Below are 24,579 nucleotides of genomic sequence, written 5' to 3' on the forward strand. Positions count from 1 at the left end.
TCTCGAATTCTGCCCTCGTGATCCTGTAGTTGTTTCTCCCTCTTTTTCTCAGCCTCTTTACTTTCCATCATTTGGTCTTCTATATCACTGATTCTCTCTTCTGCCTCATTTATCCTAGAAGTTAGTGCCCCCATTTTTGATTGCACCTCATCAATAACCTTTTTGATTTCGACTTGGTTAGATTTTAGTTCTTTTATTTCTCCAGAAAGGGTTTCTCTAATAACTTCTACGCTTTTTTCAAGCCCAGCTAGTATCTTTAAAGTCATGATTCTGAACTCTAGGTCCGACATCGTACTAATGTCCGTACTGAGTAGGTCCCTGGCTGACGGTACTACCTCTTGTTCTTTTTGCTGAGGTGATTTTTTTCGTCTTGTCATTTTGTCCAGAGGAGAATAGATGAATGAGAGAACAAAATGGTAACAGGTTTACAACGTCCCCAGCAAATATACTGTATACAAATCAGAAAAGACCTGAAACCAGGGGAAAAGGAAGGGAAAGAAAGAGAAAAGAAAAAAAAAAGAAAAAAAAAGATAAAAACAAAAAAAAACAATACAAAAAAAGCAGAATGTGATCAAATATGATCAGGCTAGTGCATAGATCAGTGCCACACACTAGATTTTGGGCGTATTTTGGTCTGTTAGAAAAAAGTGCCTCCTAAAATTTTAAAGGAAGAAAGACATATATGTACAAAATAACGGTTGATACAATGAAGGGATAGAAGATGACTGTAAAGATGAAAATTATAAAAGATTTTATAAAAGGACTTGATAAGATAAGAAGTTGTTTGAAAAAAGAAAGAAGATTTAAAAAAAAAAAAGAAAAAAGGGACAGAATGTGATCAGGCAGGAGACTAGAACAGAACCATACACTAGTGATTTAGGGTATATTTTTATCTGTTAGAAGAAACTGTATCTCAAAATTTTAAAGAGAGAACTTCTATATATATGCCAAAAATAAGGGTAACTATTATGAAGGGATAAAATATGACTCTTCCAGTAAGTGGTCGCTTCTCTGTTCAGAGAGTTGTGTTGCTACTCTCCTCTTTGATCTCCTGTTGAGTTCGTAGGTGTTCAGAATGGTTTGACCCCTATTCAGCTGAATTCCTGAGACCAGACGAAATCTAGGTCTCCTACTCCTCCGCGATCTTGCTCCGCCCCCGACAACTTTTTTTTTTAAGATTTACTGATTTATTTTTCGTGGGGGAGGGGCAGAGGGAGAGGAAGAGAGAATCTCAAGCAGACTCCACGATGAGCACAGAGCCCGACATGGGGCTTCATCTCACGACCCTGAGATCATGACCTGAGCTGAAATCAAGAGTCCGATGTTTAACTGACTGAGCCACCCAGCTGCTCCACATGTTTGACTGCTTTAAAGAAAAACGATATATATTCTATTGTGTGCCTTATAACATGTAGAAGTAAAACATACGACAAAATAACACCAAAGATGAGAAGAAGGATGTGGAAGTCTAGCTGTGCGAGTTTCTTAAATCATATACAAAATGGTGTAACACCCTTTGGAGAAAGATAATACTGAGTTAGGAACACATATTAGAAACCACAGAACAACAACTGCAAAACACAACTAATGGTTACAGTCAGTAATAGTAGTTAAACAGAAATCTAAAATAATACCTAAAGATGGAAAAAAGGAACGAAGAGATGAGGATAAGCAGAAAATAAACGGCAAGTAACCTCCTTTAACTCAGCCGTTACTGATACTCATGGTAAATGTACTCATGAAAATGCAACAGAGTAAGTGAGTCAGAGTAAGGAAGAAAGCGGTATCTACTTGTGTTACGCTAACAAGAAACCCACTTCATATATAGAAACAGACATGGTAAACATAGAAGCACGGAAAAAGATGCAAACACCAATCAAAAGAAAGCTGGAGTCACTATATGAACATCCAAGCAGATGTCACAACCAAGACCGCCACCACAAGGACTGAGCAGACTTCAGTTCACCAACAGGCTATGAGAATTCTGAATGTGCACGGACCCTAACGAGGTACACAGGACAACAACTGATAGAACCCAAAGGAGAAAGAGCGTATCTTAAAAATCTTCTTTCATTAAGAGAATAAATGGTAGAAAGCAGGTAAAAATACACATTTAAACAACAGTTGCCATCGACTTGACCTAATGAGCATGTACAGGCTACCCATAGAACAACAGAACACACTCTGTAAACAGGCTTGAGCACTGACCCACAGAAAGAATGTGCCGAGTCAAAAGTCCCAACCTGTGACATAAGACATGACGTGGTCCACGAACAGAACAGAATTAAGTAACAGCGAAGTTACAGAGGGCATCAGGAAAATCCCCCGCCACATGGTAAGGAAGCAGTGTTTCTAAGTAGGGGAAGGTGAGAAGAAATCACAAAGGAACTAGAAAATATTTAACAAAAACATAATGAAAATACAGTGTATAAAATTTATGTGATACAGGTTAAGTAATGCTCACGTGGGTTAGAGCTCTAAGGGCTTATAACAGAAAAGAACAAGGTAAAAAAATCAAGAGTCGGGGCGCCTGGGTGGCTCAGTCGGTTAAGCGTCTGCCTTTGGCTCAGGTCACGATCCCAGGGTCCTGGGATCAAGCCCTACACTGGGCTCCCTGCTCTACGGGAAGCCTGCTTCTCCCTCTCCCACTCCCCCTGCTTGTGTTCCCTCTCTCGCTGTGTCTCTGTCAAATAAATAAATAAAATCTTAAAAAAAAAAAATCAAGAGTCTCACTTCTGCTTTAAGAAGTTAACAAAGAAAAGAAAAATAAAACACAAACTAAGTTAGAATGAAGGAAAGGAAATAAAAGTCAGAGGACAGAAAATGAACAAACAATAAAGATTATCAAAGACACCAAAAACAGGGTCTTTGAAATGACTAAGTCAATTAACCGATGGTGAGACTGTCCAAGAAAAAAAAAAAGAGCGATATAAATTACCAATATTGAAGACGCAAGAGGATATCCTACAAAAACTAAAAAACAAGAACATAACAAATTTTATACCATAAAATTTGGCAACTTACATGAAATAAACTCTTTGAAAAACACAAATTTCCAATGAACAAAAAATCCGATTAACTCTACTATCTACTTCAGAAATTCAATTCTCAATTAAACACCTTCCCACAAAGTTAACTTGTAACTCAGATAGTTTCAAGGGGAGTAAGTTCAATAGAAAAAAAAATTAATAAAGAAGACCAATCTTACCCCAACTACTTCAACAAATACAGGAGGCAAAAAGACTTCCCAACTCATTTTATGAGGCCAGCACACCCCTAGGTAATAAACCAAATGCATTACAATAAAAACAAAACAGACAAATACAAACAAAAGCAACAAAATCAATATTCCTCGTGAATATAGGCACAAAAGTCCTTCCCAAAATCTTAGCAAATCAAATACTGCAATATATGAAGGGGACACTTTGCATGAACAAATGTGATTTGGTTTACCCCAGGAATATGAAGTTGATACAATCAGTCAGTCCATACAGATCATCCTACTAACAGATGACAAAGAAAAATCATACAATCATGTCAATAAACAGAAAAACTTCTGAAAAATCCAATCCCCATTTATGATAAAGCCTGTCAGCAAACTAGGAATAGAAAGAATTTCCTCAATCCGATATGGGTAATGTAAAAAGAACCTACAGCTACCATCACACATGATGTTAAAAGGTTACGAGTTCCCCGAGATTGAAAGAAGACCAGGATGAATGGTTTCACCCCTTCTGTTCAACAGTGCATTAGAGATCATAGCCGGTGTGATATTGCAAGCAGAAGAAAGAGAAGGCTGTCTACTACGCACACTTGCATGAAAGAGCAATACTGTCTTCTTTGCACATGATATAGTCGTGTAGAGAGAGCATTCTAGGGAATTACACAAAAGGCACTAAAAAGACATGAATAGACATTTCACCAAGGAGGATACACAGATGGTCAACAAGCACAAGAAACAATGTTCAGGGGATGCCTGGGCAGCTCAGTCAGTGAAGCATGCGACTCTTGGTTTCGGCTCAGGTCATGATCTCAGGTTGTGGGACTGAGCCCCGTGTCGGGCTCTGCACTCAGCATGTAGTCTGCTTCGGATTCTCTCTCCCTCTCCCTCCTGCTTGCTCTCTCTCAAATAAATAAAAATCTTAAAAAAAAACAAAACAGAACAAAAAAACTGTTCAGCCTTGCTAGCCATTACAGAAACACAAACTCAAATGAGGTATCACCATGCACTTACCGAGATAACTAAAATTAAAAAATGACACCACCAAATATTAGCAAGGCTGTGGAGAAAATCGGGCACTCATGCATTGTTGGTGGGACTGTTTCACGGTATAGCGACTCTGAAAAGCACTGTGGCAGTTTCTGCTTCTGCATGCACACTCTCCCACACATCCCTGACTTGGGACTTAATGACTTACTAGCTTCCCACTTGTTCCTGTCCACTGTGAAGTGGACAAAGGTCAGCTGCTTAGTGAGAAAGAGTCAATGTCAACCTCAACTATTACCTTCATCAGCTGGTCCAATAGAATCTGCTTTCCCTCATTCACAATCAATCAATAAGTTGTACTAACCCACATCATATAAATTATACATAATATCCTACAGAATTTAAACAAACCGTCCCAGAACACTGGGAAGTAAGACTGAAAACAAATCATCTGAGTGTGTTCCTTCACACACTCCCTGTTCTACTTTTCAGAATTTACCTGAAAAAGGAAGACTTGCTATTTACATGCCTCCTCTTAATGTTTATATATTTAAAAAAGCCAAAAACTAGGAGTTGCCTACTTGCTCCCACCCATGACAGAGGTGCCCAAGGTTAGCTGATGAGCCGAGAGGGGTCATTCTCCAGCTCAGGGGTTAGGAAACCAATACCTGGGTTTCAAATCTGACAACCTGCACTCTCTTCTGCATCACCCTTGGGGTAAGAATGGTTGTTGTTGTTGTTGTTTTTTTTTAATCTTTAAAGGGTCGGGGGAAAAAGGGAGCAGGAAAGGCAGGAGGTTAGGCTGTGACAAACATATTACATGACCCACATTGTTATGTGACGATGAATAAATGGACAAAAGAATCAGCCACCGCTCACTAGTGACCAGAAAATCTTTCAAGATATACACAAAACATATAAAGGAATAAATTTCAACCTAGCGACCACATAAAGCACAGACAACCAAAAACACCTAAAGAATCAAATATTTCCCAGTCTTATACATGTCAAACGTATATAATTTCCAAAAGATCCAGTGTGCACAAGAATGAGGAAGGCCCCTGCTGTTCATGGTAAATTAACGGTACACCATATGTAGTGCAAGTAGCTACTCCTATCCAAACCCAACCAATCCAAGGAAAGTGACCAAGTCTATAATACTACCCAAGTTCCCTTGCCTTTACCAACAAGTGCTCGAGGCAAAGGTCACTCGTAGACCATCTCAAGTTTTCTTTACTCTCCACTGCATATCAGCAGATCATGTAGGAAGAATGAAGCTCTTCTCATTCAAATACATACTAACGTCTAACACAAGCACCAAATGGCCTCAACCGTGGCTTTGTTAAAAAAAACGATGTGTGCCAGCTCAGCAGATTCTCAGCATTTGTGAGAGACTGTTGAAAATGCTGGAATCCATAAGTACTATTCTCTCTGATCCTACCTCTTGCCTATTGCCCAGGAACAAAGGGGCACTGGGCAAAGACCAGGCAAGGTGCCTGACGGTGTCCTCTCCCTTCTCTCTCGGTCACAAGACGCAGTAACATTCCCCTCCTCCTAACAGAAGAGGGTTCTCTACTGTCCCAACTAAAGCAGAGTACACATGCCTGTCTCCAAAAGGAGGCTTAACTTCGTCTGAGTCCCACAGTCTGCCAAAGGTAATGGACACCAGCCTACCACAGAGTTAAGTCAGTCAGCAAAAAGGGACTCACTTATGGACTCATTTAACCCTGCCAAAAGTTCTCAATCTTAAAGATTACTCAACTGCGAGGTTTAAAAACAAAAACCAGAAGGGAAAGGAAAGCGAGAGAAAACAAAAGAGGACGAAAGTGTCAGGCCGACAGAACGCCACACACCCACACCTAGAGCAGGTCATGTGCCCAGACACCAGAGAAATGATTCTGGCGTACTTTTCAAGGGCCCTCTGTTAGTAATAAGAGGACCGTTTCTAGGAACCTGTGCATTCAAGAAGTCAGCTGGTATGTGCAGACGTGGATTTGCTGCCTGGGAATGAGCACCAAGTGAGATGGCGCTGTAATTACAAGAATGCTCACCCCCAGGGCTGGCAGCCTCTATATGCAGCTCACCGCCACCTTCAGCTTCCAGTCAGTTTCACCATCAAGCCGGTCAGTTCGAATAAAACACGAACCTTGGAATGAGACAAGAAGATCCCAGAGTTACAGGTGCGTGAAGACCACAAGTGTGCGGCACAGTGGGACACAGCAATGACACAAAAATCTTCAAAAGCCTTTATACATTTGATTCACAAACAAGTGTGCTGAGAAGATACAGGTCACTAACTAATAACTTACCTGCTATGTCGTGTCCTTGCCTACAGAGGCTTATTATTAATTAGGGCTTTATTTAAAAAAAATGGCTTGGATCATTTCTACCTTTAATTCATGTTTTAATAATAAAATAATAAGTAAATACACAAAAATATCCAAGAGTGTGCCATAAGTTTGCTAATAAACTATCTGACGTACCACCATAAAACATATGTTCAATAATAAAAGCACAGCTAAAATGCCAAAACCCAGGTAAGATCTATTGTCATACAACCCAATCAAATTTTAAACATGAAAAAATATTAAAGTAAACCTCCATTCACCCTCTGACCATACTATCACACCAGTTCATAGAACAGAAAACGCAAAGTGACATACATACAAAATGATCCTGTAACATTATTTATTGTAACAAAAGGCTGGCAACAGATAATGTGAAAATCAATGAATAAAAGGGAGTACAAGCAGCCACATAAGAACGATAGGCTCGAAGACTGGGCTCAGATCGGAGACAGGGAGCAAGCCAGGAGGGGAGGGAGGGGGCGAGGGAGGGAACAAGGGGAAGGGAGGGAGAAAGACCTCAATGTTTACTGTTCACGATCTGCAGGGTGTACATCCCTCCGTGAGGAAAGCAGGGTGTAAATGCTGCTCACGGACTAGTACCTGCCACCGAAGAGCCAGGCGGGAGAGGGAGGGGATGTGCAGGTATGGACATGGGGACGACCTCTGCAGAGGGAGGACGGCAGGAAGGGGCTGTTTTATACTGCGCCCTCGGAAATCACACGTTTTACAGAACTAAAAAAGCAAATCACATCAAACTTTTAAAGAAGCAATCCCTAAAAACAAGCATATGAAACAAAATAACATCAGTTTCATCACCAAATGAATTCAAGTGACTTGATAAAATAAACGAGGTACAAAAAGTCCAAGAGCATCTGCACATCCTAGTGACTTAGGACAAGTAACTTGTAAACAACCGCGAGACCCTGAGAAGATCCTGCGTGTGCCCTGTCCGCCCTCCTCCTAACACTATTGTCATTTGCACTTCCTTACTCTGATCTGGAGTTCATCCCCCAAATGTACATCCTCAGGACACTACAGTTGAGCCTTGTCCATTCTGGGTATGTCTTCAACGTCCCTTTTTATCTACAGGCCCTCCCTGCCCTCCCTGGTTTGCATGTCACTGACTGAATACACAGGATGCAGGCAACCATCTCCCCTTCCCCTATGGGTCCTGTAACCCTGGTTCCTGCACCCAGAGCCCAGCTCACACTCCAAGGACCCTCAGCAATGCTGCCCAGCTGCCCTCCAGAGGCACCACGTCCAGGCTCTGCTTTGATACCAACAGCCCTTTGTGCTCAGAGCCCACATCCATGACCACAGCACAGGCTGAAGAAAGTGGAAGGAAGTGTATCCTTCCTTTCCACCATTTAGCTAGAATACAATGTCAAAGGAGAGGCATCTGCTCTTTGGATTCAGTCTGGTCACCTGGTGAAACAGTTCCTGTAAGAAAGCACTGATTCCTTGTAATTTATCCACATTTTAAGACAATGAGTTGGCCCCCTGCCATCCTCAAGAGAAGACCAATCAGGCGTGTATATGCACGTGTGCATACACTTGTGTGTGCTGCATGAGCTGCGGTAATTGAGAAGTTTCAGTGCAATGCCATTACTGTTATTACCGAGTCTCAAGTTGACCTACTGTTGGGGGGTGAGGATTTCCAGAGTTACCACATTATAAAGGTTAAAATGTCCAGTGTTCAACAAAAATCAACAGGCGCACAAAGAAACAGGAGAGTATAGCCAATTTAAAGGGGAAAAAAAGGGGCGCCTGGGTGTTTCGGTCGGTTAAGCATCTGCTTTCACTAAGGTCATGATCCCAGGGTCCTCAGATCAAGTCCCACATCGGGCTCCCTGCTCAGCGGGGAGTCTGCTTCTCCCTCTACCCCTCACCCCTGGTTATGATCTCTCTCAAGCTCTTTCTCTCTCTCAAATAAATAAAATCTTAAAAAAATAATAAAACAAAGGAACAAAAAAGATAAACAGATACTGTCCTTGAAGAAGACCTGATGTCAGATTCAATAGACAAAGACTAGTCTAAAAGATGCTCAAAGAACTGAAGAAAGATGTAAGTCAAGAAAACAAATTATGAACAAAATGGAATCAATAAAGAGAAAGAACACATAAAAAGAAAAAGAAATTCAAGAACTGACAAGTACAGTAATAGCAATGAAAAATTCCCGGGAGGGAGCTGAAGGCAGAAGGAAGAATCGGCAAACTTGAAAACAGGACAGAAATGGTCCAGGCTGAGGGACAGAGAGAAAAAGAACTAACAAACCGTGAGCAGAGACAGAGGGGTCCATGGGCTCCAGCGCCTGAATCAGCATACGTACTGTGGGAGTCCCAGCAGGACTGCGGGTACGGGGGCAAGGGAATATCTGGGGAAATAATTACTGAAAACATCCCAGATGTGATGAGAGACACGCAGCTAAGCATCGAAGAAGCCCAAAGAGGGTCAAGTCAGAGGAAGTCAGAGAGACCCACTCGGAGACACATTATAATCAGACTTTCAAAAGACAAAGAACCCTGAAAACAGCAGGAGAGAAGAGACTCATCACATCCAAGGGATCCTCACTAAGATTACCTGCAGATTTTTCATCAGAAACTTTGGATTTCAGAGAAAGTGCACCAATATGGTCAGAGCTCTAAGAAGAAAACCCAAGAATCCTATATCCAGCAAAACTGTGCTGCAAAGTGAGAGAGAAATCAAGTCATTGCCAGACAAACAAAAGCTGTGGCAGTCGGTGACCACCTGGACCTTTCCTGCAAAAGCCGCTCCCAGGAGTCCGACAGGCGCAAGGGAAGGACCGGAGACAGCAGCGGGAAGCCGTGCACGCAGTAAGGTCTCACGGAGGGCCTACATATGGCCAGTCCCACCAGCCAGCACCACTGCGGCAACAGTCTGTCCCTGCACTTTGTTTCCCTCATGATTTAAGAGACTAAGAAATTGAAAGAAAAAAGCAATCATTGCTCTAAAAGTTGGAATTACTGTAACTTTGGCTTTTAACTCCACACCTTGTTTTCTATGTAATTTAAAAGGCTAATGCACTTAAAATAATTATTAGTTTATGTTTTTTGGATATCAGATCAGATAACATCTAAAGGTGTAATTCTGTGACATCTACAACCAAAGGGGTGGGGATGGAGCTGTAAAGGAGCAGAGTTTTGTATGTTACTAAACTTCAGCTGGTACCAATTCCAATGAGAGAGAGCTACAACTTAGGCTGTTACATGGAGACGCCACGGTAACCACATGGAAATGAGAAAGGAATTTAAACATTTCACTACAAAATATTACCTGAAACAGAAAATAATGCAGAAAATGAGGATGAAAAAGAGCTCTGAGGCACATGGAAAACAAACTGCACAACGAGACAAGTCTTTTCTTATCATTACTTGACCCCGTAAATGCATTAAACTCTCCAATCGGAAACAGAGATTGCCAGAATAAGCGACAACACATAATCCAGCCATATATGCTGTCCAAAAGAGACTCACTTTACATCCAAAACACAAAGAGGTTGAAAGTGGAATGATGGCAAGAGATACTCCATGGGAAACAGTATGGAAATTCATCAAAAAATTGAACACAGAATTACCAAATGAGGCAGGCAATTCCACCTCTGGGTATAAACCGCTAAGAGCTGAAAGCAGGGTCTCAAAAAGATATGTGTATTCATATGTTCACAGCAGCATTATTCACAAGACCCAAAACATGACAAAACCCAGTGCCCATTGATGGATAAATGGATTAAAGAAAAAAAAAAAAAACCAACTGTGGTCTGTATGTAGAACGTGATATTATGGAGCCTTAAAAAGGAAGGAACTGTGCAATATACCACAGCACGGATGAACCTTGAGGACATTATGCTAAGGGAAAGGAGCCAGTCACAAAAAGACAAATACTGTAGGATTCCACTTATGTGAGGTTCCTGGAGGAGTCACAGTCATAAAGACAGAAAGTAGATGGTGGGTGCCATGTGTGTTCTGATACAAAAGTAACCGCACAGGGATCGGATTCTAGATTCTGTCTGACACATACTTTGAGATGTCAGTGCCAACAGCTCTGCTCTAGGTTTGCTTTCTAACATAGAAAATAAGAAGAAGGGAGAATCTCTAGAGTCTCTTATATTTCAAACATTCTGTTTCTAAAAGTGAAAGTAATACCTAGGTTCTGTAAACTTATTAAACACTGGAAGCAATACAGATGTCTTTCTTTAAAGAAAAAAGGACATCTTCATGTTAAATAATTATATGCTGCTTTAAAAATTTAGGGGCAATAGACATATTACTTATTTTCGAGTACAGTTCACATTACTAACTTCGCAGTAACTGACAGAATTTAAAAAAAGAGAATGAACTGTAGCAAAATCAGAAGTATGGCCAACTTGCCATGACTTACACACACCATATCTAATCATGTTTTTGTTTTTTTTTTTAAAAACTTTTTATTTATTTATTCATGAGAGACAGAGAGAGAGAGAGAGAGGCAGAGGGGGAAGCAGGCTCCCAAGGAGCAGGGAGCCTGATGCGGGACTCGATCCCAGGACCCTGGGATCATGACCTGAGCCGAAGGCAGACGCTTACCCATCTGAGCCACCCAGGCGCCCTCTAATCATGTTTAACAGCAAGCACTAGCTACAATTGAGGCCAGTGAAGGCTCAGCAAAAATGAATTATTAAATTGGTCTGCTTATATCCCGTTACAGACTTCTTATGAATACTTGATTTTATTTTGTATAACTGACAAGAGCTGACAGGAAAGGACAGGTTTAATGACAATCAAATGAAGATCAACTAGACTATGTGTCCCACAGGAGAGCTGCCTCAAGTGGTGATAAAGTAACTGATGGGACACGACGAGACTGAGCACCGTAGTCTGTCATATACGGTGATAAGTTATCCTGTAATATTAGTAGATTGTCTGCAACAGCTCATGAATCCAATAGCTCTGAAAGAGATGGGTACAGTATATGCCCAACAAAAGAAAAATAGACATTGACTTCGCATATGTAATACCAGATCGTTTGCCATTAAACTTAATTTCTAAATCATTTATATGACTCAATGACTGCATGAAATTTTTAAGCTGGTGGGAAGATGAATAGCACCAGAGAGAGAATGTGGATGAGTACAGTGTCATTTACCTACCCCTGCCCCACTAACAGGTGAGGCCGAGCTATTGTAGTAGGTCCCAAACACTTAAACTATAAGGTCATCACTGAGGAGACAAGTGAAAAAGATATTGGCATTTATAAGAGATTGATGAAAATTAGTTCTAAAGCATTAATTTCTCTTAATAGACTAAAAGAACTGTGTGCGTTCAGGAGATATTTGATCTGAATTAAGAAACTGATGAAGCAACTGATTAATTGGAATTTAAGCCATCAGTCCCCAGATCCATCAACAGATTCATCTGCATTCTAAACAATTAGATGCCGGCCCCACAGAAAGCCCTGTGTTAATACACAGTCAATAGGACACCACAAAGAGACTCCCTGAGCTGCAACTGTCCAAGCTCCGACACACCACACAGATTTAAGACTTTTATACTGGCTAGGGTTTGAAGATTTTTATTTTAGTAGACAATGCACTATCAGATTATTCTGAACTGAAACTGAAAAGTAATAATATCAACAGTATTGATACGCAAAAAGTTCTGAGTATGTGTACTTTTGAAAATGAGACAATTAAAAAACGTAATCACTTAAAGTCACAGAAACAGAATTTCCAAAGCTAAGAATTACTGACTTAAAGCAGGATCATGACACACATTTTATCCAGCTGTGAAGCTATTTGGTCCATTTCAGAAGAAAAACAGCATGAAATAGCAATCTGACATTTTAATACCTGTACATCTACAGTCAGTGAATTTTAACAATTTAAATTTAATAGAAAAAAATAATGAAACCGAGAACTGTAAGCTTAGGGGGCGCCTGGGCGGCTCAGTCAGTTAAGCGTCTGCCTTCGGCTCAGGTCATGATCCCACCATCCTGGGATCGAGCCCTGAGTCAGGCTCCCTGCTCGGCGGGGAAGCCTGCTTCTCCCTCTCCCTAAGATGCTCCCAACTGCTTGTGCTCTGTCAAATAAATAAAAATCTTTCAAAAAAATTTTTAAAAAAAGATTCTCAAAGAGATCCAGGACCTACAAAATATTAAGTATCATTATCCTACAACATGTCCCTATAACATGAAACCCAAGGGAAAACTAGAGGGAAAGAAAATGTTTTTAAAACGTCATCAGTTTAGGGCACCTGGGTGGCTCAGTTAGTTAAGCGTCTGCCTTCAGCTCAGGTCGTGATCCCGGGGTTCCGGGATCGAGCTCCACATCAGGCTCCCCCTGCACGGTGGGGAGCCTGCTTCTCCCTCTCCCTCTGCCCGCCACTCCCCCTGCTTATGCTTGCTCTCTCTCTCTCCATCAAATAAATACATAAAATCTCTTAAAAAAAAAAGCCATCAGTTTAGATATGTTATTTATCCAAAGCTAACATAATATAGAGTATCTCATTTGCCTAATGCTCTAATATTCTATCTATGTTTTGCTGGCTATAAGTCATTCAGAGGCTGAAGAACTAAAACTGCTGTTAGTCACACGATCTTCAACAAGGCATTCATATTGTTCAGCCCTCAGACTCCTCCTCTAGAAAATGGACAGTTCTCATCATCTTCCAGTTTTAAAGTGCTGGATTTCCTTCATCTTTTATACCCTCACGAAACCTGTATTTCCTTTAAGTTAATTATCTAAAAAACATTTCCATATTTAGGATAATGTTCTTAATCTCATATATATTTCGACCACAATCATTAGAAGGGCCATTAATATGAAAGCATTTCTCAAATGCAAAGATTTTTCTATTCATGATATTGAATACATTTAGAAACAAAGACAAACATCATAAACAATAGGTGATGTAAACAGGGATGGCAATGTGAAAATCTCTGAAAATCCATTTCTCCAGAAGTATAATGAAAACATCAGTAAAAATCATCCAAAGCAACTTTTTCAGAACTCTGGAGAATAATCCAAGCCTTGCAACAACCCCAGGTGCATTGACTCGAGACACATGGCTACATGGAGCTACAGAAGAGGTGAAGACCAGGCCTGGAAGCGGCCAGCTAGCCTCCTTTGGCCAGCCCTCAGAGCAAAGCCCCATCTCACTGGACAGGAAAGGGAGTCCAGCTGTATTTCTGAGAAGAAAGGGAATGGACTGGAAGAGAGGAGCTCTCTAGTCTGCTCCACAGGAAGAACAAAACCTCCCGATGAGTAACTCACAATAAAGTAAATGTATCAAGTGTACCTGATTATTAGGTGTAGCTGAACTCTTCTGTTAATGGCAGCCTTGTCTTACAATGCAAATAACCATAACTACAGTTCAAAAAACATTCCCCCCCCCTCAGAATACCCCTTTAAAAAATGCTGTTTACATAAGGAGAATAAACTAAATTAACAACTCTAGCGCCTGGCTGACTCAGCTGGAAGACCATGCGACTCTTGATTTCAGGGTCATGAGTTTGAGCCCCATATTAGGTGTAGAGAATATTTAAAAATTTTTTTAAAAAAATTAATTAATTAACAACTCTAAAATTTAACTTTGTCCTTTCTAGAGTTTTCACCACACTACCAATAATACATACGCTGAGCTTCCAAAAAAATAAATAAATAATATGCTGAGCTTCCTATAAAAATACTGTCCATTCGGCAGGGATGTCCACTGTCACCACTGCTATTCAACACAGTATTAGAAGTCCTAGCCACAGCAATCAGACAACAAAAAGAAATCAAAGGCATCCAAACTGGCCAAGAAGAAGTCAAACTCTCACTGTTTGTAGACGACAAGATACTTTATGTAGAAAACCCAAAAGACTCCACCCCAAAACTGCTAGAACTCATACAGGAATTCAGTAAAGTGGCAGGATATAAAATCAATACACAGAGATCAGTGGCATTCCTATACACCAACAACAAGGCAGAAGAGAGAGAAATTAAGGAGTCGATCCCATTTACATTGCACCCAAAACCATAAGATGCCTAGGAATAAATCTAACCAAAGAGGCAAAGGATCGGTATTCAGAAAACTATAAAATACTCAGGAAAGAAATTGAGGAAGACACAAAGAAATGGAAAAACGTTCCATGCTCATGGATTGGAAAAACAAATATTGTGAAGATGTCAATGCTACCTAGAGCAATCTACACATTCAATGCAATCCCCATCAAAATACCATCCACTTTTTTCAAAGAAATGGAACAAAAAATCCTAAAATTTGTATAGAACCAGAAAAGACCCCGAATAGCCAGAGGAATGTTGAAAAAGAAAAGCAAAGCTGGCGGCATCACCATTCCGGACTTCCAGCTCTATTACAAAGCTGTCATCATCAAGACAGTATGGTACTGGCACAAAAACAGACACATCGATCAATGGAACAGAATCGAGAGCCCAGAAATGGACCCTCAACTCTATGGTCAGCTAATCTTTGACAACGCAGGAAAGAATGTCCAATGGCAAAAAGACAGTCTCTTCAACAAATGGTGTTGGGAAAATTGGACAGCCACATGCAGAAGAATGAAACTGGACCATTTCCTTACACCACACACAAAAACAGACTCCAAATGGCTGAAAGACCTAAATGGGAGACAGGAGTCTATCAAAATCCTAAAGGAGAACACAGACAGCAATCTCTTCGACCTCAGCCGCAGCAACTTCTTCCTAGAAACATCGCCAAAGGCAAGGGAAGCAAGGGCAAAAATGAACTATTGGGATTTCATCAAGATAAAAAGCTTTCGCACAGCAAAAGAAACAGTCCATAAAACCAAAAGACAACCGACAGAATGGGAGAAGATATTTGCAAATGACATATCAGATAAAGGGCTAGTATCCAAAATCTATAAAGAACAGATCAAACTCAATACCCAAAGAACAAATAATCCAATCAAGAAATGGGCAGAAGACATGAACAGACATTTTTCCAAAGAAGACATTCAAATGGCCAACAGACACATGAAAAAGTGCTCAACGTCACTCGGCATCAGGGAAATCCAAATCAAAACCTCAATGAGATACCACCTCACACCAGTCAGAATAGCTAAAATTAACAAGTCAGGAAACGACAGATGTTGGCGGGGATGCGGAGAAAGGGGAACCCTCCTACACCGTTGGTGGGAATGCAAGCTGGTGCAACCACTCTAGAAAACAGTATGGAGGTTCCTCAAACAGTTGAAAATAGAGCTACCATACGATCCAGCAATTGCACTAGTGGGTACTTATCACAAAGATACAAATGTAGGTATCCGAAGGGGTACGTGCACCTCAACGTTTATAGCAGCAATGTCCACAATAGCCAAACTGTGGAAAGAGCCAAGATGTCCATCGACAGATGAATGGATAAAGAAGATGTGGTTCATATATACAATGGAATATTATGCAGCCATCAAAAGGAATGAGATCTTGCCATCTGCAATGACGTGGATGGAACTGGAGGGTGTTATGCTGAGCGAAATAAGTCAATCAGAGAAAGACATGTATCATATGACCTCACTGATATGAGGAATTCTGAATCTCAGGAAACAAACTGAGGGTTGCTGGAGGGGGGTTGGGGTGGGAGGGATGGGGTGGCTGGGTGATGGACATTGGGGAGGGTATGTGCTATGGTGAGCGCTGTGAATTGTGCAAGACTGTTGAATCACAGACCTGTACTTCTGAAACAAATAATGCAATATATGTTAAGAAAAAAAAAAAAAGAAGGAGATAGCAGGAGGGAAAGAATGAAGGGGGCGAACTGGAGGGGGAGACGAACCATGAGAGACGATGGACTCTGAAAAACAAACTGAGGGTTCTAGAAGGGAGGGCGGTGGGGGGATGGGTCAACCTGGTGATGGGTATTAAAGAGGGCACATTCTGCGTGGAGCACTGGGTGTTATGCACAAACAATGAATCATGGAACACTACATCAAAAACTAATGATGTAATGTATGGTGATTAACAGAACAATAAAAAAATTTAAAGAGAAAAAAATACTATTTATTTCACAGTCAGTAATGCAAGGCAGAAGGAATTTGGGTATTACCTGATAAACCTCTCATCATTTTAGACATTAAGAAAATGGGTGACCATGTGTCTAGGTCATATAATTAAAAATTGGCCAAAGCAGACTAGATTTTGGGTTTCCTGACTTCCAACACACAGTTCTTCTCCTTGACCACATGAGGCTTCCGTCTCATTTCCCCTTTTCCACCTTCTCCTCACTGGTGAGAGCTCAGGTCATATAAATATCATTTATCCTGCGAAGCCCACTTCAACTCACCTACACAAACTGTCTGCTTCCTCTTCTGTTCCCCCACCCACCTTAGCCCCCTTTGTATCCCAAGAGACAAGTAGTGCCTGGCACATAGTAGGTGGTAAATAAACGTTTGCTGAACTGATAAAACTGCAAATACAGAATAGCAATCAAATTTCAAGCAACATCATTTAATTACTTTGCTATCAATATAGCTTTGAACAAAAGCACTCATTTGATATAAAGGTTGTGATAGGATTATTGATAGGATTATATTTTTTAAAACAAACATATAAAGATTTTCATTTTAAATATCAACAGTTAAATGTGATTTAGAATTAATGAATTCAATGTATTATCATTCGAAGAAAACTTTTTATAAGAATAAATTTAACTTTTACCTTTCAAAATGAAAATTAAACTGCTAAAATACTAAATGATCAGCCATTTAAATACAAATATAAATACCTGCTTTTTCTGAAGTCCTAAGAAATACCATGTCCGATGGAGTTCTTTGATTCTGCAGAGAGTAATATAAAACACTAATTATCTATATGCAAGTTTAGAAAGTAATACCATTCTATTACAAAGTAGAAATAGCTAGTAAAAACAACTAAAAAGAGTTATAATTAAAATTTATACTGAAGCAATTAACATTAATAATTTGTTTTAACAATTTGTATAATTTATATTTAAATTCATTTTTTAGTTGGACTTTTTTTTTAAAGATTTTATTTATTTATTTGAGAGAGAGAGCATGAGAGAGAGCATGAGAGGGAAGAGGGTCAGAGGGAGAAGCAGACTCCCTGCCGAGCAGGGAGCCCGATGCGGGACTCGATCCCGGGACTCCAGGATCATGACCTGAGCCGAAGGCAGTTGCTTAACCAACTGAGCCACCCAGGCGCCCTTTAGTTGGACTTTTTAACGATTCTTTCCCGTTAACAAACCATGAAAACAGCATTTATGATGACTTGAAAACATCTCCAGTTCTGAAAAATGTTAAATATTGCCTTTTCTGTGGCCTCTTTAACTGAACTCATACATACAATATAGCAGTTTTTGCCCTATACTAAATTTTGTCCTCCCTAGTAGACTAAGCCTGGAGAGTGAGAATAGGATTCTTCCAAAGCCTAACACAAAACAAAACACATCATAAATAAAACACTTACTGAATGTTGAATAAATGAATAAATGTACAACTGAGCACACAAAAAAGTCAACCCTATAAATTTGAGAGATATTCTTTTATAAAGCAGAAAAGGACAAAAACTCAAAGGGACTTACGGCATATAAACTTAGACAAGTATTTGCTATTCGTGCATTTATTTAATCATTACTAATAATCTTGTCAATTGGAAAAGCTGTATCAAACTAAAGGAAAAATATATAATAAAAACACAATTTCATGAAGTACTTATATTTTTTGAGACCTAAGTAAAGATTTACCCACACATGAAAAAGAAATGGATTACCTGTCAGTAAGCAAGCAATAAAAACAAATATAAGTCGTTAAAGGTGAAAACGATATGTTGTGGGATAAAGCTACCTTTTTCTAACATGATTAAAGAAAGGTCAATTATTAAGATCTAAAGAACTCTTAGGTCAAAAAAGAAATCACAACGGAAATCAGAAAATATTTTTAACTGAATGATAATAAAAACTCAACGCAGCAACGTGTGTGAAACCATTCTGCCAGAGCCAAAAGAAAATGTTAAGAGGAAAACATTCAAAATTAAATGCATACAATATATAAAGGAAGCTGAAAATACAAGCTAAATATCCACTTGAAAGCAGGGGCAGGGGTAGCCAATGAACCCCAAAGTACAAGGATGTAAGCAAATATAAACACAGAAATTAATGACCTAGAAAACAAGTATATAAATAGAAGTAATGACAAGCAAGAAAGTATTTTTTAAATACGCCCATTTCAGCAATAAGAAAAACTAAGGTGAGACTATAACAAAAGGCAAGTTCTCTAAACGAAAACTATCAAACATTATTGAAAGAAGTTAAATAAAACCTAAACACACAGAATACATCATTCTCCAAAATCAGAATCTAAAGAGGTCATGTGCCCATCAACTGGTAATATGTATTTAACACAAACCCAATCAAAATCGTAACATGCTTTTTGAGAGAAATTGACAAGGTATTCCTAATATTTAGAGGGAAATGCCAAGGCCAAGAATGAACAAGACAAATGTGAGAAACGTGGAAGGCGGATTCTACAATATAACAAAACTAAAATATTAAAGTAGAGCAATGAAGACAAGATGGTATTCCTCTAAGATAGATAATTATACCAATGGGAACACAGAGACTCCAGAAGGGAGGCCCACATAAGAATGGACACTAGATTAATGAGAAAGGCGCTCCTGCAGACCAACGAGGACACTGTGGTCTTCTCAATAAACAGTACTGAGAAACTAATTTATTAGGTATCTATAGGAGATGACAGGAGCTAATAAATACTAAAGCTCTGTATCACTCAAAACATAAGAATATATTCCAAATGATTTCTGCTTCTAAATGTCAAAGTCAAAACTATAAAGCCCTAAAAGATATTACAGATATTTTCACAACTTTTTGGCAGAGAGTAATTTCTTCCCCACCAACCCTAGCAAGATTCCTCCTTCTCCACAAACATTTAGAAAACAAAACCAAAATCCCCAACTAACTCCAAATGAAAAGATTAATAAAGTGGACTTAATCAAAATTAGGAACATCTCTTCAACAAAGCACACCAGGGAGGAAAAAATAATTGCAACATATAACTAATAAGAAACTCCCAGCCAGAATACACAATGGCCCATAAACAGTTAAGAAAAGAAGGGATAACTTAGAAGAAAAATGGCAAGGGATTTTAACAGGCTCTTCCCAAATAAGAAAGATTCCTCAAATCCTATGAAAAGGTGTCCAACTTATTTTTCCAGAAAATGCATGTGAAAACCACAACTACTACATAAATATTGGAAATGCTAAGTTAAAAAGGCTGACAATGCCAAGTGTCAGCAAACATGTGAAGCAACAGGAACTCTTACACACGCTCATTACAGTATAATTGGATACATTACCTTGCAAAATCATTTGCAGTATCTACTGAAGTGGAACATCGCACAATCCAAAACCCAACAATTCCACTCTTTAGGTATATAAACACTAGCAACGTGAGCCAACTGAGTCAAGTATGACATGGAATTATCATTTCTAATAGGCAAGACTAATAAGCTACCCAAATATCCAGCAACAGTAGAATGGATAAAAGACATACTATGTAACGACAAAACGAATGAATTACGGCTACCCACAACAAAATGGGAGAATCTCACCAACAGTACCGGGTCCAAAAAAAAAAAAAAGAGCACTCACCTAAATATACCCCTCTACCCCATGGAGTTTTCTAGGCACCCATGTTGAAAAGCAATTAACCACAAATTTAAGGCTTTGTTTCTGAACTTTCAATTCTGAATTTTTGCGAGTTCTATGCTGTCTAGATTATTCTAACATTGAATAAAGTTTTGAAATGGAAAAGTGTGAATACTAAAATTTTATTCATCTTTTTCAAAACTGTTTTTCACTATTCTGGGTCCCTTGTGTTTCCATATAATTTTAAAATCAGCTTGTCAATTTCTGCAAAAAAGTCAGCTGGGATGTTGAGAGGGATAGCACAGAATATGTAGATCAATTTGGGGAGTACTGCCATTTTAACAGTATTAATACTTCTAATCTATGATATATAGGATGTCTTTCCATTTACTTAGGTCTCCTTTAGTATATTTTGACACTGCTTTGTAGTTTTCAAAGTACAAGTGTTGCACTTTTGTTGCTTATTCTTAAGAATTATTTTATTTATAAGTATTTTATTCTTTTTAATGTTATCATAATGGAATTTTTTTCTTAAAAAAAATCACTTGAGCCTTTGGGTGTGTCTATTTCTGGGTTCGCCACACCATTCCACTGATCTTTATTTCTTCTTACACACTGTGTTGGTAAATAAAGCTAGGTAGTATGCCTTAACATCAGGAAGTGACCCTTCTCACTCTATTCTCCTTATGAAGGCCGTTTTTGCCACTTTAGCCTTGACAAATTAGTTGTAGAATAAGCTTATTGTGTCTAAAAAAGTAAAAACAAAAACAAAACTTCGGGGCACCTGGGTGGCTCAGTTGTTAAGCATCTGCCTTCGGCTCAGGTCATGCTCTCAGCGTCCTGGGATCGAGCCCCGCGTCAGGCTCCCTGCTCCATGGGGAGCCTGCTTCTCCCTCTCCCACTCCCCCTGCTTGTGTTCCCTCTCTCGCTGTCTCTCTCTGTCAAATAAATAAATAAAATCTCTTAAAAAAAAAAAAAAACCTCGCTGAGATTTTAATGGGAACTGTATTAAACCTATATTCAATTTTAGGAAAACTGGAATTTTATAGTGTCTTTGATTACTTTCATGAACACAGTTATTTTCAGCATACCTAAGATTTTGTTTTCATTAGTACTGCCTATAAGAGTACTTCATTTTTAATTTCAGTTTCCACATGTTGGAAATGGGATTGGTATTTGAGTGGTCATCTTATAATTGGCCACATCGCTGAACCTATTCATTATCATTAGTTCCAGGTTTTTCATCAGTTCCTTGGGATTGTCTATATACACAATCATGTCGTCTGCAAATGGGGACATTTTTATTTCTTCCTTTCCAATCTGAATTCCTTTAATTTCCTTTACTTGCCTTATTCTATGTAGCTAGAAATGTCAGTTAAATAACAGTGGTTAAGAACAAACATCCCTGACTTACTCCCAGTCTGAAAGGAGAGGCATTCAGAATTTCACTGTTAAGTATGATGTTGGCTCTATGTTTTTACAGATGCCCTTTAAATATAATTAAGGTAATTACCATCTAATCCAAACTGTGGATAGTTTTTATCATGAATGGGTGTTGGATGTAGTCACATGTTGATATGATCCTATAATTTTCTTTTAACCTGTTCATAGAGTGGATTACACTGGGTGATTTTAGAATGTCGGAATGGGCCTTAAGTACCTGGAATAACCTCCACATCATCATGATGTCGAATTTTCTATATATATTGTGGATATCAACAGGCAATTATTTTCTTAAAGAATTTTTTTTGTGTCTCTATTCACAAGGGATATTTGTTTTCTCTTGTTGTGCTGTCTTTCTCTTGTGCTGATAGGAGGATAGTAACTGGACTCCTAACACGAGCCTGGGCAGTGTTCCATCCTCAACTATATTCTGGAAACTACTGTGTAAAAATGACACTAGTCTTCTTTAAAAGTCTCAAGGAATTCTTCATTGAAAACATCTGGACCTAGATATTTCCTTCCTGGAGATTTTAAATTGCTAACTCCATTTCCTTACTGTTTGTAGAACCATTCATACGATCTGTTTAATTCTGACCGAGTTTGGATAGTCTGTGGTTTGGGAAGAATCGGTCCATCTCATTTAAGCTGGGGTACAGCTGTCGGTGGCGTATTCCGCAATGACCCTTTCAATGGCTCGGGACCAGCGGTAATGTCCCCTCTGTCATCCCTGAGATTGGTGAATACTTTTGCTTTCACTGATTTACTATCTTGTCTTCCTATTCTCTGTTTCACTGATTTGCTCTGATATTTATTTCCTTTCTTCTGCATGCATTGGTTTAATTCTGCTCTTCTTCTTCTAGTTTCCTGAGCGAGGAACTTGGATTATTAATTTGAGATCTTAAGTCGGCACTGACTGCTATGAAATTCCCTCTCAGCACTGCTGTACATGCATTCCGTGTACTTTGTTGTCTTTTCATTTTCATGCACTTATATATATTTTGTTTCCTAGATACTTATCTCATAACTAGAGCACAGTTTACTTTTCACATATTTTAAAGTTCTCCTGTTGCGCTGTTTCTAGTTTCTACTTTGATTCTACTGTGATGAAACAACCGCTGTTTGATTTCAAATTCTTTTCCAATTTTTTGAAGTTTTATGGAAATGCTTTATCTTGGTACATGTTCTATGGACACCTGAAATAAATATGTGCTCTCCTCCTGTTTGGTAGAGTGATCTGTATACGTCAGTTAGATCTGGCTGGCGGATTCAGTGAGGATCTTCTATGTCACTGCTGATTTCCTGCCCAGCACTTCTATCCAAGGCTCAGAGGGTGGCGCTGAAGTTCTCACTCATAACTGTGGATTTGTCGATTTCTTTTGTTCAGCTCCAACAGTTTTTGATTCATGACTTTTGTGATTCCGTTATCTGGTGAGTGCAAATTGAGGATTATTTTGTCTTCCTGATGGGTAACCCTGATATCATTATGTGATGTCCTTCTTTATCTCCAGTCATTTTCTTTACTCTGAGCTCTATTTCACTGGATATTAATATAGGCCCTCCTACTTCTGATCAATTTTTTGTGGTTTCTCTTTCCCATCCTGTTACTTTCTTTCATCCTACCTGTGTCATTGGATTTAAATTCCTCGTGAATGGCACACGGCTGGGTCTCACGTCTTTATCCACTCTATCTCAGGATTGGTATATTCAGACTGTTCATAATAAAAGTAATTACTGACACATTAGAGTATAAGTCTGCATTTTATTATTTGTTTTCTATTGGTTTCCTCTGGTATTCATTCTTCGGTTTCAAATTTCCTGCTTTCTTGTGTGTTACCTGAACCCTTTTCAGGAGTCCATCTTAGTATCTCAGACTGTATCTCTATGCATATTTTTTGTAGTGTTTGTTCTGGGTACTAAAATATACATGCTAATACTTATTAAATTGTTTAAAATATTTATTAAATTGCATTCCCTCAAAAAAACAGGATAAAGAAACTGTCTTTCAAATTTAGCTGTTAAAAAAGATGTTTAGGCTGAGTAACGAAGGAGGACCCCTCAAGTGTCACCTTCAGTCCTGCTCTGCTTGTGTCCCTCTGGATCCTTCTCAAACACCTGGACTTCAGAGCCGATGTTAGGACCTGGACAACCTTCAACTTCTAAGTCTCCTGTTCCAAACAGTTACCCTCCTTGACACATTCCTCAAGTAGTAATATTTAAGTCGACAGATTCGTCTACAATTTTAGGTACTTCTTAGGAGGGTGCCTTCTTAAGCCAGGAAACAATCTTCTTCGGGTTTTCCTTCTTCACCCTGCAAGCATGATCTAACCTTCACTGTGCAGAGTTCTAGCCTACCACTTTCTAAGTGCATGTCAATGAGCTGCTTCTCCTATGGAGAGTTGGAGGCTGGAAAACGAGGAGTTCATACCCGGACTCATCTAACATGAAAGCCCACATTCTACTCTATGCCACTGTCCAGGCTGCTGCTCTCCTGTGAGCTGTACAACACTCCCTATACCCGCAACAGTGGTCCAGGTTTGGTGAACACACTTCAAACACCCACACGATGACTATCAATACACTAAGTTTAATTTCACATTCAGATACAGAATTAGAAGGGCTACCCTCAAACATAAAATCCACCATGGAAATATCCAAGCATTAATTCCTGAGTAGCAGTAGGGTCAAATAACAGAGAAATTACTTTTCTGGTTAGTGATAAGTACTGCTAGGATCCTTAAATAAAAAATAAAAGGACAAAGCCATTTGCAACCATATTGTTACTATTTCTTTATGATGGTTAAGTCAACCAGTAACTTTTATCACTACAAAAATCACAAAATTGGTTTAACAAATATAAATCCACTAAAAATTTATCATTTCATAGTAATTACTAGAAATTATATCTCAAATTTTTCAATATGAGTGTAAAACTGGAAATATAAAAAAA

The 24,579-nt window shown here is 39.1% G+C and overlaps 1 protein-coding gene across 1 annotated transcript in view; it reads right to left on the reverse strand.

The window, feature by feature from the left end:
* LOC114204005 (putative phospholipid-transporting ATPase IIB) overlaps positions 1–24,579 on the reverse strand; it is a 108,152-nt gene that overhangs the window by 38,082 nt on the left and 45,491 nt on the right. The window contains exons 8-9 of the mRNA XM_088023221.1: positions 17,292–17,343; positions 6,259–6,353 (exon numbers count right to left, since the gene is read on the reverse strand). Of these exons, the coding sequence (XP_087879347.1) occupies positions 6,277–6,353; positions 17,292–17,343 (129 nt within the window). The 3' untranslated portion in view covers positions 6,259–6,276. The remainder of the gene's footprint in view (positions 1–6,258; positions 6,354–17,291; positions 17,344–24,579) is intronic.

The sequence above is a fragment of the Eumetopias jubatus genome, unplaced genomic scaffold (assembly GCF_037043125.1).
Source record: "Eumetopias jubatus isolate StellerSeaLion01/CBP00866 unplaced genomic scaffold, mEumJub1_p1.0 scaffold_5, whole genome shotgun sequence".
Taxonomy (NCBI): domain Eukaryota; kingdom Metazoa; phylum Chordata; class Mammalia; order Carnivora; family Otariidae; genus Eumetopias; species Eumetopias jubatus.